General features: G+C 50.9%; 1 protein-coding gene across 2 annotated transcripts in view; it reads right to left on the reverse strand.

Moving 5' to 3' along the window:
• CRTAC1 (cartilage acidic protein 1) overlaps positions 1–13235 on the reverse strand; it is a 149879-nt gene that overhangs the window by 3260 nt on the left and 133384 nt on the right. The window contains exons 14-15 of one of the 2 annotated variants that reach the window (XM_014785633.2): positions 11874–12017; positions 10707–10989 (exon numbers count right to left, since the gene is read on the reverse strand). In XM_014785633.2, the coding sequence (XP_014641119.1) occupies positions 10982–10989; positions 11874–12017 (152 nt within the window). In that variant the 3' untranslated portion in view covers positions 10707–10981. Of the gene's footprint in view, positions 1–10706; positions 10990–11873; positions 12018–13235 lie in introns of those variants that run through there. The other variant, XM_087432397.1, reaches the window with a different exon arrangement.

Genomic DNA, 13235 nt, shown 5'->3' on the forward strand with positions numbered 1-13235 from the left:
GCTCATGACACCATGGAGATGGCACCCAGATGGAAGTTGCCTGAGGGTGCAGGGTGGCGGGAGTCACACACTCACATCTGTGGGCCAAGAGAGGCTGTCACCAGACTGTGGCGGCAATGGCTCCAGCCTCTGGGTGGGGACTTGGGAGGTCCCCTGTGGACGGTGCTGAATGGGACTCTGGGTGGCTTTCACTTTTGTGCTTCCTGCTCCTAAGGGGCAGCTGGGCCTCTGCCTGAGCCATGGAGCGGGCTGGATTCACTGCCTCTGCTCAAACCTGGAGTGTGTGTGGGTTGTCACAATGGAGGCTGTTCTTTAATATGTGGGTAGGTTCACTCTTTCCTGTTTGCAATGTTAGTAGTAGTAGTAATAAAAATTAAATAGTAGTTAACATTTATTTAGCACTTATATGTGCCAGGCACTCGGCTTAGACTTCATAAGTCACCATTCAACCCTCACCACAATCCTCTAGGGTGTGGACTGTTGTTCCCATTTTACACGTAAGGGGACTGAGGCTCATGGAAGTGAAGTAACTTGCCCAAAGTTACACAACCAGGAAATGGTGGAGCCTGGCTTTGAATCTAAGCAGTCTGACTCCAAACTGTGGGGAAGATGGTAGATCCAGCTTCAGAGACTCTCAGCAGCCTGAGGTCCTCAGCCATCCTAGGGTTGGGATTTGGCAGAGATCCAAGGACAGATTTGGAGCTGTGCCTGGACTCCGGGGCAGGGCTGGCACCTCCAAGCCCAGGGCATCACGGGAGTGTGATGGGTTGTGCTCCCCATGGGCTGTGGGGCCCACAGGGACAGCTTGGTGAAGGTAGGGAGAAGCCCCGTGAGGCTTTCCTCTGCTGGCTCAGTTATGGGTCCGGTCGCAGCCATGTCCCTGCATCCCCCTTGCCAGCCAGGGACAGGCCCCATCAGGCCCGGGGGCAGCAGAGGAACCCCCAGGCAGCTCCAGGCTGCCGTTCTCCCCTCACTGCCGCCAGACACCGCATTCTGGCTTCCTTTGGCACCCTTTCACACCCGGGATGGGGAGCGGGGGTGCGGGGGAGGGTGGTGAAAACCACAGGGTTTACAGAAGCTCGTGGTGCCCCCGAGCGGTGGAATCGTGCACTGCACCCCGGAATCAAAGCGGCCTGGGCTAGAGAAACGCAGCTGCTGGGAAACTTCCCCATGGCCCTAAAACCATCAGCTGCTCCCACCCGAAAGGACTTTTCTGTAGCTTCTGGAGCCGTGAGGCAAAGATGGAGTCCAGTTGGTGGTGGCTCTTTCTCCCTACGGCCAGTCCCTGGGGTGCTGCCTTTTTCCCAGGGGCTCTCACAGCCTGGGAAACCCCACCTGGCTTCTCCACAGCTCGGGCAGGATGTACAGTGAGGAGGGTCCCCTGCAGGAGGCACCCACACCTGGTTTTGGCTTTACCATTCACCAAGGCTGAAGGCATTGCAAACACCACTCCAGGTCAGACCTGAATTGGGGCTCAGGCTTCACGGCAGTGGCACAGGATGGGGACTCTTGGAGACTCAGTCTCCACAGCTGTAAACACAGACACTAACCCTTTACGGAATTGCTGGGACCAGTGCTTTTCATCCTTCGTGCACTTGATGCCACCCAGGGAGCAAGAAAGACCACTCATGTCTGGTCCTATCCCCAGAGATTCTGGTTTCACTGTTCTCGGGTGCAGCCTGGGCATCAGGATTTTTGAAAATTCCCCACAAGATTCTAGTGTGCAGGCAAGGTGGAGAACCCCTGGTTTCGATAGTGCCTGAGACCTGAATAAAGAGCTTTATTGGTTCCACGAAAGCAGCCAGGCACAAAATGAGTAGAAACTCTATGATTCCACTTATAACAAATCGAATACAGGCAAACTAATCTATGGTGTTAGAAGTCAGGACAGCGGCTGCCCTGGGGTGGGGGGTGCTGAATGGAAGGGGGCCTGGGGGGCTTCTGGGTGCGAGCAGAGCGCCGGTCACACGGGTATACTCACTTTGTGAGAATTCGTTGAGTTGTACATTTAAGATTTCTGTATTTTTCTATATGTATGATACATTTCAATAAAATTTGCCAAAAAGGTTTATTGGCTCTAAAATTGGAAAAGAAAGCACAAAATGGAAATTAATGGTTTATTACATACCTACAAAATGTAACATTATGTCAAACAGTCAATTGCAGTTCAGCTGAACTCTGTGTGTGTGTATAATTTAGTGTGGGCTGTGGATATATACAAAAATGTTTGATATGCCAAGGGGTGGGGCCTCCAAAAGAGAAGGTCCCTGGTACCTAAGACAATCTTAAAACAGTCCAGGTTTACACCAGGAGCTCTTAACCTTGACCCCCTCTGCACTTATATGTAAAATGATGTACTTTTATCTGGGGAAGAGAATCCACAGCTTTCAGCAGATTCTTGAGGGGGTATGTGACCCCCTCCAAAAGGTTGAGAACAGCTGGTTTTGAGGAGTCAGGAAGAAACTGGCTACGAATGTGCCTGGCATGAAATTGGTGTTTGGTAATGTCAGTTTCTTTCTTTGAGTCCAGCCTTTCAAGGTTTCCACATGACCCTTCTAAGGTGACTTTGGGAGCATTTATTCTCCTGGCAGCGCCCAGGGCAGACTGTGCCGAGCTCACAGCTCTTCTTTTGTTGTGTGTGTCAGGAAGATTAGCCCTAAGGTAACATCCATACCAATCCTCCTCTTTTTTTCTGAGGAAGACTGGCCCTGGGCTAACATCTGTACCCATCCTCCTCTACTTTATATGGGATGCTGCCACAGCATGGCTTGACAATTGGCGCGTCGGTGTGCACCTGGGATCTGAACCTGCGAGCCCGGGGCTGCCGAAGTGGAGCCCGTGCACTTAAATGCTACGCCTGGCCCCTCACAGCTCTTCTAAGAGGCCATTTAAAGGGCCTGTCATTTCAGCATCTGCTGGACAGCAGAACTTAGCATGCAGCATCCTGGAGCTGCACCAGAATGTGCGGCTTCAAATCAGGGCTAATGGAGGAGGCAGAAGAGTATGAAAGGAGCCAGAGGGCTGCTCCGGTCTGCGGACACCCAGTAATTCACTTCACTGTCCTGAATCCCAGTTTCGTCATTTGTAGAATGAGAGCATTATGAGAATGCGTCTTTGTAAATGATAAGCTGTTTCTCCAGTGTAAGATATTGTTATTGCTGAAGTTACACTAGGACCTCATTCTACAGTGGCCGCATGATACAGATTTATAGCCAGATTTCAGATTCTTGCATAGAATAAACAGATATTTATCCAAGGGTTCACTGATTCCCTAATATATGCCAGGAACATTCGTATACATTATTATTCCATTTAGTTCTCTAACACTCTGGTGGACGGTTACATTTGAATTCTTATTTTATAGATGACGAAACTGATGTTCCAGGGGGTTAGGTAGCTTGACAAGCGCCCACAGCTAGTAAGTGTCAGAGCAAAGACTTGAACCTAAGTGTCTGACTCCAAATCCCGCTCTCATTCTGCCAGTGTGTCACAGTCAGACGAAAGACTCCATTCTACCTGGATTGACTCATGAAGACAGATTCCAGACCCAGAGAGAAGCACGTGGGCAAATGCAGACACAGAAAAATTAGCTTTGCAGGGGCATGAAGGGGCTAGTTATTTTGGAGTAATTCAAGTTATCGATTTCTGTAATGGAAAAGTGATTGGGGACCAGCTACCACCTGAGAGCAGCGCTGAGCAAGGCCCCGGAAGGAGGAAGTGTTACACACAGCTTACAAGACCTCGGGTATGGCGATGGCCTTCTTCCCTGTCCCGGTTCCTCAGCGAGCTCTGGGAGGCTGGGGACCTTGTCTTACTCATTTCCACCACCTCCCTCCCCTGGCCCAAGTGCCTGTCACAGTGCTTTGCCCTGGCAGGTGAACAGGAAATGCAGCCCATCACGGGCTGGCAGGAAGTCACAGGAATATACAGACTGGAAATCCTCAGGCCCCTGGGACAATGTGCCACTGAGAAGCAGCTTAGGCAGGTGCAGACAGGTAAGTGGTCCCTGAATAACTCAATTAAAGGCCAGAGGCAGTGACCCCAGGCCATCCCCTGCCCTGGGCAGCTGCTTTCAGTAATGTTGCTCCGGCCGTAGTCTTGTGGCTCTGCTCATGATCTCCATCTGTCCTGGGAGGGGAGGGGGAAGTGCGCATCCTGACCCACTCAGCCCCTGCCCCATGCTCCCTGAACACTGTTATTTTAAGGGTAAATCCTTGTGAGGCTGAGTGCTTTGCCTGGAAAATGTGGGCCTGGGGCCCTAGAGAGTGAAGTACCGTGGGTGGATGGATGGATAAGTGGATGCATTCAGAGAAGATGGGTACAGGGAGATGACTGATGGATCAGAGGTGAGCGAGAGGGCTGCTGGCTTGAGATGGATGCTCGCAGACCCTGGAGAGGCAGGTGAATGGATGGGCACCAACTGGCCCTGTGATCCCCAGTGCAGATCTAAATACAGGGCTGGAGCTCTTCAAAGGGAAGATGCTGTGCAACCTGGTCCCCAAATGAACTCCGCATTTGTAACTCTGAGTGATGGATGTGTCTCGTTGGGAAGGATTCTTATACATACGACATTGCCCCAGTTAATGACTTATGGATGGCTGTAAAATCAGGCACCGCTAGAAGTGAAACCAGGAGGTTAAAGGGCCTGGAACAGATTTTATACTAATACCTGCATTTTTATCAATCCGGGCACTGTAATGAGCACCTTATATACTTTATCTCGATGAAGCCTCACAACAGCTCTATGAGGTGGCTGTGCCTCCGTTTTGTGGATGAAGAAACTGAGGCTCAGGGAGGTGAAACAGCTTGTTAAAGGCCACTTATAGAGCATGTAGGTGGAGTGTCCATCTGATCCCAGAGTCTCAGTGTGAAGAGAAAATTTTAAGGATAGTTGGAAGGAAGGAAGGAGGGAGGGCCGTAGGATTTTTGGACCAGCTCTCTAAGAAAGAACGTGGCATTTTGGCACATGGGACACTGTCTGCATTGGGTGAAGCTTTGAGACCTCGCAGTTCCTCTCTCCCTCTTTCCTCTCTGTATCTGCCTTCCAGCCCTGTACATCTTGAGTCCGGGGCCCTGAAAGTGCAGAGAAGGCGTACATGGGGTTTACCTTCCTCCTTTTGGCCTAGGCTTGTCCCTCCGCCATGGTCCCCACGAGCAGTCGGGAAACTTGGGCGTGCTTTTCTCCTTCCTCCGGAGCTCTGCACCCAGGTCTGGGGTGGAGGGAGGAGAGCTAGCCCTTAGGTCTTTTTGGAGGGGGGGTGCACTAAATGATTCTGGGGGATAAATCCTTCATGGCTGCTCTGGGGCTGGCCGTGAAGAAGGAGAGTGAGTTACCTTTACAGGAATTATTTGTGGCCCCAGACTTTCCCGGGTTTCCTGTTCCGGGCAGGGACTCCCTGGAAGGGGTGACATGATTCTCCCTGTGTCCCCACCCTCATCCCCTATGCTCCTGGTGCTGCTGCAGCTGCCCTCCTCTCAGCTGAGCAGGGCCCTCTCTGCACCTGGTCCTTCGTTCAGCTCTTTCATCCCGGCTGCGCTCCACGGTCCAAGCCTGGTTCCTTGGTTCACTTGCTGGGCACTTACCCTGACTCTGTTTCTGCGTCAGCAAAATGGAAAGAACAAGCACCACCCCCTATAGATTTGAAATTGTTGATATAATTGTGCTTCTGAAATACTTCAGGCTTTTGGAGAAGGAGGCTGGGGCAGCACTGGGGCTGACTTCTTAGCAAGATTGTCTTTAAGCAGTAGGCAGAGTGAGCAGGGAGGAGCCCCGAGCAGGAGTCAGATTCCTGGCTGGGCTGTGGTCCTTGGGAAAGTCACTGCTCTTTTTTGGGCCTCAGTTTCCACATCTGAAAGGGATGGGGCAGGACTAGATGATTTCTTAGGTGCCGCCGGATTTAAAGATCTAGGCTTCGGTGATGGACGAGGGCCAAATCCCCAGGCCAGTTCACTAGCTCCTGGTGACCCCTGCTCTGTGCCGCCCAGTCGATGCCACGCCCTCCCTGCTCAGTTTACCTTATTTTATGATTATTCTCTCCGAGAATGGCACTGCATGCGAACTAAGCTGAACACATCAGCGTAGTCCAGGCTCTGGGCAGGTCTGCTCTGCTCTCTTATGGCAGTTTTTGGTCTTGAAGTCTCTTCCCTGCGAAGCTGTTAGCTCCTGTGGGTGGCCAGTGTCCTCCACTCCCACAGTCCCAGGTGACATGGGCCGCAGGAGGGTGTGCAGGGAGGCCCGTGAATAGACCCAGGCTCCATCCTGGATTTTGCTAGCTAACAATATTAATAACATTTCTAATTTATCGGGGGCCTGCTATGTGCCAGGCACCACATCAGGTGTTACATCGTCTTGTTTGATACAATACCTCTGTGACGCAGCTATTATCCCCCTTCTACAGATGCGAAAACTGAGGTTCAAGGACAGCTCACCTGCTTTAAGTCTTTGCTCAAATCTCTCTTCCTCATTGAGGCCCACCCTAACCCACCCTATTTAAAACGGTATTCTGCCTCTATCCCAGCACTACCAATTTGCCTTAATGCTGCTCCCCCCACGCCCACCCCCAGCACTTATCACTTTCTAACATAACAGTCATGCATCCCTAACAATGGGGACACATTCTGAGAAATGCGTCATCAGGCGATTTCGTCGTTCTGCAAACATCATAGAGTGTACTTACACAAACCTAGATGGCATAGCCCACTACACACCTGGGCTGTCTAGTACTAATCTTCTGGGACCACCACAGTATATGCAGTCTGTCATTGACTGAAACATCCTTATGCAACACACGACTGTATACCTTACTTATTATGTTGTTCAGTGCCTGCCACACATCACCAGGGCAGGATTTGCCAGTGTTGTTCACAGAAGCATATCCCAAGCCACTAGAACAATGCCCAGCTCATAGTAGGTGTCCAATCAATGTGTGCTGAGTGACTACTGGTTGAATAATTTGCCCAGGAGTCAGTTACCTGGAGACTGCACAGCATAAGGCTTCAGAACACAGGCTTTGGAGCCAGACGGTTGCAGGTTTGAGTCACAGCTTTTGCCACTTAACTAGCCGTGTGACCTTGGGTCACTTACTCTTTCTGAGCCTCAGTTTCTTTGGTAATAAAATAGACTAATAGCATTTACCTCACAGGATGGGTGAGGATGAATGGAGACACATATGTAAAGTTCTTGGCATACAGTAGCTGTTCCATAAATGTTAGCTCCTTTGCCCGAGGAGGGTTTTTTTCTCTTCTTGCTTCTCACTTTTCTGTGATGGCCTACCCTTTGACCACTCTGCTGTTCAACAGCAATTCCTTAAGAGGACAAGCAGCTGTAAGAGGGGGTTGGCATTATCTGTGGAATTAACCAGCCCATGCTCTCTCACCCTCCTTCTTCCTCCTTCTAGGATGCGCCTGTTGCTAAGGAGACGCAACATCAGCCCCTGACAGGATGTAGCTGGGGTTCTGGCCCACACCAAAGGAGAGAGATGATGGCTGACCCGGGGAGGGAGGAAGGGGGAGGGACTCGGCTTGCCTCCTGGGCTGGGAGGCTGGGCGGGGGTACCATTTTGGAACCTGCTGGAAAAACCCAGCTTGTTCCCTGAGAAAATGAACTGTTTGTCCTCCTGTCTCCATGTGGCTCTGGAAAGATGATCAACAGTCCTGTTTGGAGGCTGGAGTCGAGTTCCTGCTTGGGCTGGAGTCCAGTGGCACTGGTCACGGTGTGATGCCCAGGCCCTGGGAGGGGGCCATAGCAGCCAGAGTGACACATAACCAAACTCCTGGCCCTCAGAATGGCACCTCCCCAGAGCAGGGCTGGCAACTGAGTTGATGCTCGAAGAGGCCACGTGGGTGATTCACAGTTCTGCGTCCACGAAAGGGGACTCAACACGGGCACCGCCTTCTCTTCTTGCAGCTTGAACGTCACCGTGGGGAGGCTGTCTCAGATCCCAGGCCCTCCAGGGACTCCATTTCTTCCTTCCCAATCCATCCCTTGACCCTGGGCAGCATGAAAGCTTGTGGCTTTTGTGTAACTAGCTAGGCACCCCAAATGGAGAAGGAAGGGACGGCGGTTAGAGCACAGGCTAGGGGCCGGACTGCCCTGATCAAGTCCTGCCTCCGTCTGTCCCAGCTATGTGACCCCGGACAAACCACTTAGCTTCTCTGTAAAACTGAGATAATTAGAGCACTTTCCTCTTGGGGCTGTTGTGAGGATTACACAAGTTAATTCTTGTAAAGAGTTGAGATCCGACCCAGACACGCCGAGCTCGCTAAATGTAAGCCATTATTGTCATTTTAGGGGGTACATTCCTGGGAAGAGGAGTATTCTTGCGCAGAATAAAAATGGCATTATTATTATTATTATTATTATTGTTATTTGGCTTTTCTTGAAAAATGGGAAGTTCTGGCAGTGCAGGCCCATCTTCCTGCTCTGTTGGAGAGAGTCTGGCTGCCCATTTCAGATGGGGCACATCTCGTCCATTTGCATAATCCCTTCTAGGCCCCTTCCATTATTTGTCAGCCCCCAAAGGCAGTTCCTATTTCTGTTACAAACTCAAGTTCAGCAGAAGCCAACAAAGGTGTCAGGAGCCTGAGCGGGGCCAGGGGACAAAGAAAAGACTGAACTGGCTGTGCTCAGAAGGGGAAGGCAAGGGCTCAGGCTCCAAGGGCCTCAGAGGAAGGGGAGTTGGAAGAAAGAGGGGGATGGGAACCCTGAGGCTGCCCAGCTTGGGTGCGGCTGCATGTCCACCCATCTGTGGCTGGCTGAGCACAGACTAGTAAATGCACTGGGCTGAGCCACTTGGCTCAGAAAGCCTGGACTCCCGGCCCTTCCCACTGGGGAGGCCTTGTTATGTGGGGGCAGGGAATGTTGAGTTGGTTCAGTACCCACCTGTCCTCTGTATCTTTTAGCCTTGTATTTCTTCCAACATAAGCTTCTTGGGGGCAGGGGACTTGACCTCCTCACTGGAGGGATCTTGTCACATTCCTCATGGGACCCAGTGCTTGTCACACAGGAGGTTCTCAGTGAATGCTTGCTGAATAAATATTTGAATGAATGCAGAGAGCTTGCTTCTGGTATAGCAACCCAAGAATTTAGCTAGACTTTCTAGAAAGCCCCTCTGAGTCCCATTCCCATTCCAATGCACTGGGCTTCTCTGTCTGGCTGAAGGAAGGTAGTGTGGGGACAGCAACCATGTCCCCTTCACTTACCATTGTATGCCCAGAGCTTAGCTCAAAACCTGGCACACAGTAGGTGCTCAACCAATATCTGTTGAATGAATGAATGAATTGCATGGGAATCCTTGTCACCCTGGTGTTGGGATACTGTAGTTGTGCTCATAACAGCCGGGGGGATTCTGAACTCCTCTTTGTAACCCATCTGGCCCCACCCACCAAGTAGGGAAAATGACACAAATATACCCTGTCATAAGAAACTCAATGTGCGAGGTTCATGGTTATCACTTATAAGGCATCCTCTGAAGTTTGCTGTCAGCCCGAATCTCCTGATGTCCTTGGCAGTCTGTCTCACTGTCCTGTCCCTTATTTCTCATGCTGTGTGTGCAGCCCCTCAATGGACACTGTATTCTTGTCACTTACCATTGCATTTGGAACCATCGCCTCTGTGCATTTTGGGTTTTACTTATCTCACTATCTTAGATCCACCTGTTCATTTCTAAAATGGCAGCATCTTCCAGAATGACTAGGGAATAGTCTGCACAGTGACAGTGCTGTCTGTTACTCCCCTGACAAGACGAGGTGGTGGAGGAGGGCTCCAGCCTTGGCTCGGGGACCAGCTGGCTCTGTGACCTTGGGCAGATCACTTCATCTCTCTGAGCCTTGTCTCCGGGGCCCTTTCAGATCTTTAACCCTATGTCAACGCACAGGAGTGGGCTTCCCAGAAGGGGAGTGATTTTTAAATTGGTGTAGGCTTTTCTGTGAAATTGTAGCTGTTTTTATTTTAAACTTTTTCATTTAAGCTCCTGTTCCGAGTATAAAAACAGCACTAGCTACGAAAAATTCATATTTTGTGATTTATTGAGAGTATTATTATTATATCAGAAAATGGTAGGGTTTTTTTGTTCAATATTTTTTTAAAAGGCTTGCTGCATTCTTAAGTGTGATTTCATTATATCTTGGGGTGACTTTTTCCCCCATATAGAATCGATCTGTGATTTATAACGAACCTGCACTACCAAGGCTGGCTGTGAAAGCGCTCTCGGGCGTTACATTACTCTCAAAGGATGCTCTGGCTATAGGAGCTTCCAGGTTTCCAAGCATATTGCAGAGAGGACCAAGTTGCAAAGTTCTTTCTAGAAATCAGGGTAACCTGAGAGTAGCCATGCCTTTGTCGAGCCACACATTGAGGGGTCTTAGAAAGGAAGGTGCCCTTAGGGATACACCACCCAACTCTCTTGCCATTTGGATTAGGGAAATTGAGGCCCGGAGTAGAGCAGTGACTTGCCCAGGTAAAAGGCCCAGAGGACTCCCTCCACGTCTGCCCCTTGCTCATCCCACATCCCTCGCCTGGTCCAAACCCCAGTCTCCAGTGAACATTGGTGAACATACCCAAACTCATGCCCAGGGGCAGACATTTTGTCTGTCTCATGATTTGCTTTCCAAGTGCCACACTATGGAAGGGCTGCTGCTAATTCAGCTTTCCAACCAGCATCTACTTGCCCCAGACACATTTTTTTTTTTCACCAGCTAGGCACTAATATACAGCAGAGAGTTTATTGGCATAATTTCTCGAGAAAGAGGCTGGAAGACTTAGCAAGTTCAAACTTTAACATTTTTATCGAGTCCCAAAGCGCCACCCTTTTTCCCTCCCCTCATCACCACCAACCCCAGTAAGGCTTTCTCTACCACAGGAAGTCAGGGCACACAGAGCAGAAACAGCACAGGCCAAACCAGCAGGCACATGGTACGTTATCCAATCAACGGAGCAAGCAGCCACCCAGCAGCCATCTTTGTTAAGGGCAAAATAAGCCCCTCATGACACTGGAGGATACAGAAAAGACAGGACTGTCTTGATTCTTCTGAAGGAGTGAGGGAGGCTGGATGGGGTAGAGGGGAGACTTTCCTTTTCTGTTTTCTCAGAAAACATGCAAAGAAAGGCTTCACAAACAGCTAAGGTGACACAAATATCAGTATCTCCCAACCTTCCCTGTTCAAAGATGGCCACCCCTGCTGTCCATTCAGAGGGATCACGCAGCAGGATCTACTGGGGTGTGGAGAGAGAGACAGGCAGCAGGAGAGATTTAGTTTTCCACAAAGGTTGTTAGTTTTTTTTTCCTTTATTGATGGGATTTAAAGTGCATATAACTGAAGGCAAAGTCCAAGGCTTAGAGAAAGATAGGAGGCCCGAGAGAGAGGCTCAGAGATTCTAAAGGCGGCAGAAGGATACCCACCTAAAAAGGCCACTTGAGCTGCAAAAAGGATGGGGCAGAGAGATAGAGAATGGGAAAAACAGAAAGGAGGAGGGGGTGGGGCGGGGTGCGGGGAAGCGTTTGGGAGGAAGAAGACAAACACCAGTTCAGAAATTCCGACAAAGATGAGTAGTAGGAGCTAGTTTACATGCCAGGTAGGAAAAGATGGGCTGATCGTAAGGTAGGAACGTGTGTTTTAGGAAATGTGAGAAGGGGAGAAACAAGAAGAGCAATGGCCTCTGGCCAGGACACAGCACCCCAGGGGCCCTTCAGATGGTGGCAGTAGTGATGGGGCTTCTCCAAGTCTCTGTCATGGTCTTCCTTGGAGACCCAACAGGGGTACAAGGAGATTCCATCCAGCCAGGAGAAGACAGGGGCTGGGGATCTTGATCCGGGCCCTCTGCACTGAAAGGCAACTTCCCTTGGCTACTAGACTGTAGCCGGGTCCCCACTCACCCACACAGGCTGTGCCATCCTCGTTGGGCTCGTAGCCGCGACTGCACCTCTTGTTGGTCCGGCACCTGTAGCTTCCATACGTGTTGACACACACGGGCTTGTCTCGAGGGCACACAAATGGGAACTGGATGCATTCGTTGGTGTCTGAAAGTCGAGGGGAGCCACTCACCAGGGAGGTGTGGGGCAGTGGGTCCTAGCTCAGGCTCTGCTGCCCCCCTGCCCGCTCCCCCCGCCCCCCGCTGTGACCTTGGGCATGTCCCTTCTTCTCTCTGGGCCTCAACCTCCTCACTTCAGTCCCCTTGGCTGGCTCCTGTACTTGACCTTTACATGTTGGGAGTGCTCAGAGTTTGTCCTAGGTCTTCTCTTCTACCACACTTTCTCTAGGTGGTCCCTTCATACACGGATGATTCTAGACTTCCTATCTCCAGCCGCAACCTCTCCCAGGGGCTCCAGACTCATGAATCGAACGTGCATCTCAAATTTAGTAGGTCTAAAATGGAACTCTAGATTCCCCCAGCCCTCAACCCTCTTCCACCCCCTGTTCCCATCTTCCCTAACTCAGTTAACGCCACCATCATCCACTCAGCTGCTCAAGCACGAATCGGAGTGACCCCGATTTTTCTTTTTTCCTTATCCCTGGAAGCAGTTTAACAGCAGATCCTGTCAGTTCTGCTCCACAGTACCCCTCTCGTCTGTCCACCTCCTTCTCCCTCCTGTGCCACAGCCTATTCCCAGCCAGCACCATCTCTTGCTGGATTTCTGCAGCTGCCTCCTAACTGCCCTCCTGGCTTATACTCTTCCCTCCAACCCAATCTGCAATGCAGCAGCCAGAGCGATCTTTTGAAAATGTGAATCACATCATGCCACTCTCCTGCTTAACAGCAAATGGCTCTAAGGACAAAATCCAGACAGCTGACCGGGGCCTCGAGACCCTCCTTGACTTGGCGTCTTGCTCCTCCGTCCTCTCCAGGCACATCAGCCTCCTTCCTGTTCCTTTCACACACCAAGCCTTTTTTCCTGCCTCATGGTCTTTGCTCCTGCCCTTCCCTCTCCTGGGAAAGCTCTTCCCTTAGCTGTTTCTGTGGCCGGACCTTCTTGTTCTTCAGGTCTCAACTCAAAGGTCCTCTCCCTGACTACTCCATCTAGAACAGTCTCCAGAGAGCACCTTGCTTAAAGGGTTCTTAACTCATCTCATCCAGCTGTCGGGTTGCATGTTTGTGGTCTGTCTCTCCAACTAGAACGAACGCCCCTCCAGAGCAGGCGCTTGGCTGCATCCCCAGCACCCCGCGTGGGGCCTGGTGTGTGGGAGGCACATAAATGTCTGCTGGATAATGACGAGGAAGAGGCGGCTGGACTGGGGGT

Source organism: Ceratotherium simum, chromosome 6 (assembly GCF_057802395.1).
Source record: "Ceratotherium simum simum isolate JZ-2026a chromosome 6, ASM5780239v1, whole genome shotgun sequence".
Taxonomy (NCBI): domain Eukaryota; kingdom Metazoa; phylum Chordata; class Mammalia; order Perissodactyla; family Rhinocerotidae; genus Ceratotherium; species Ceratotherium simum.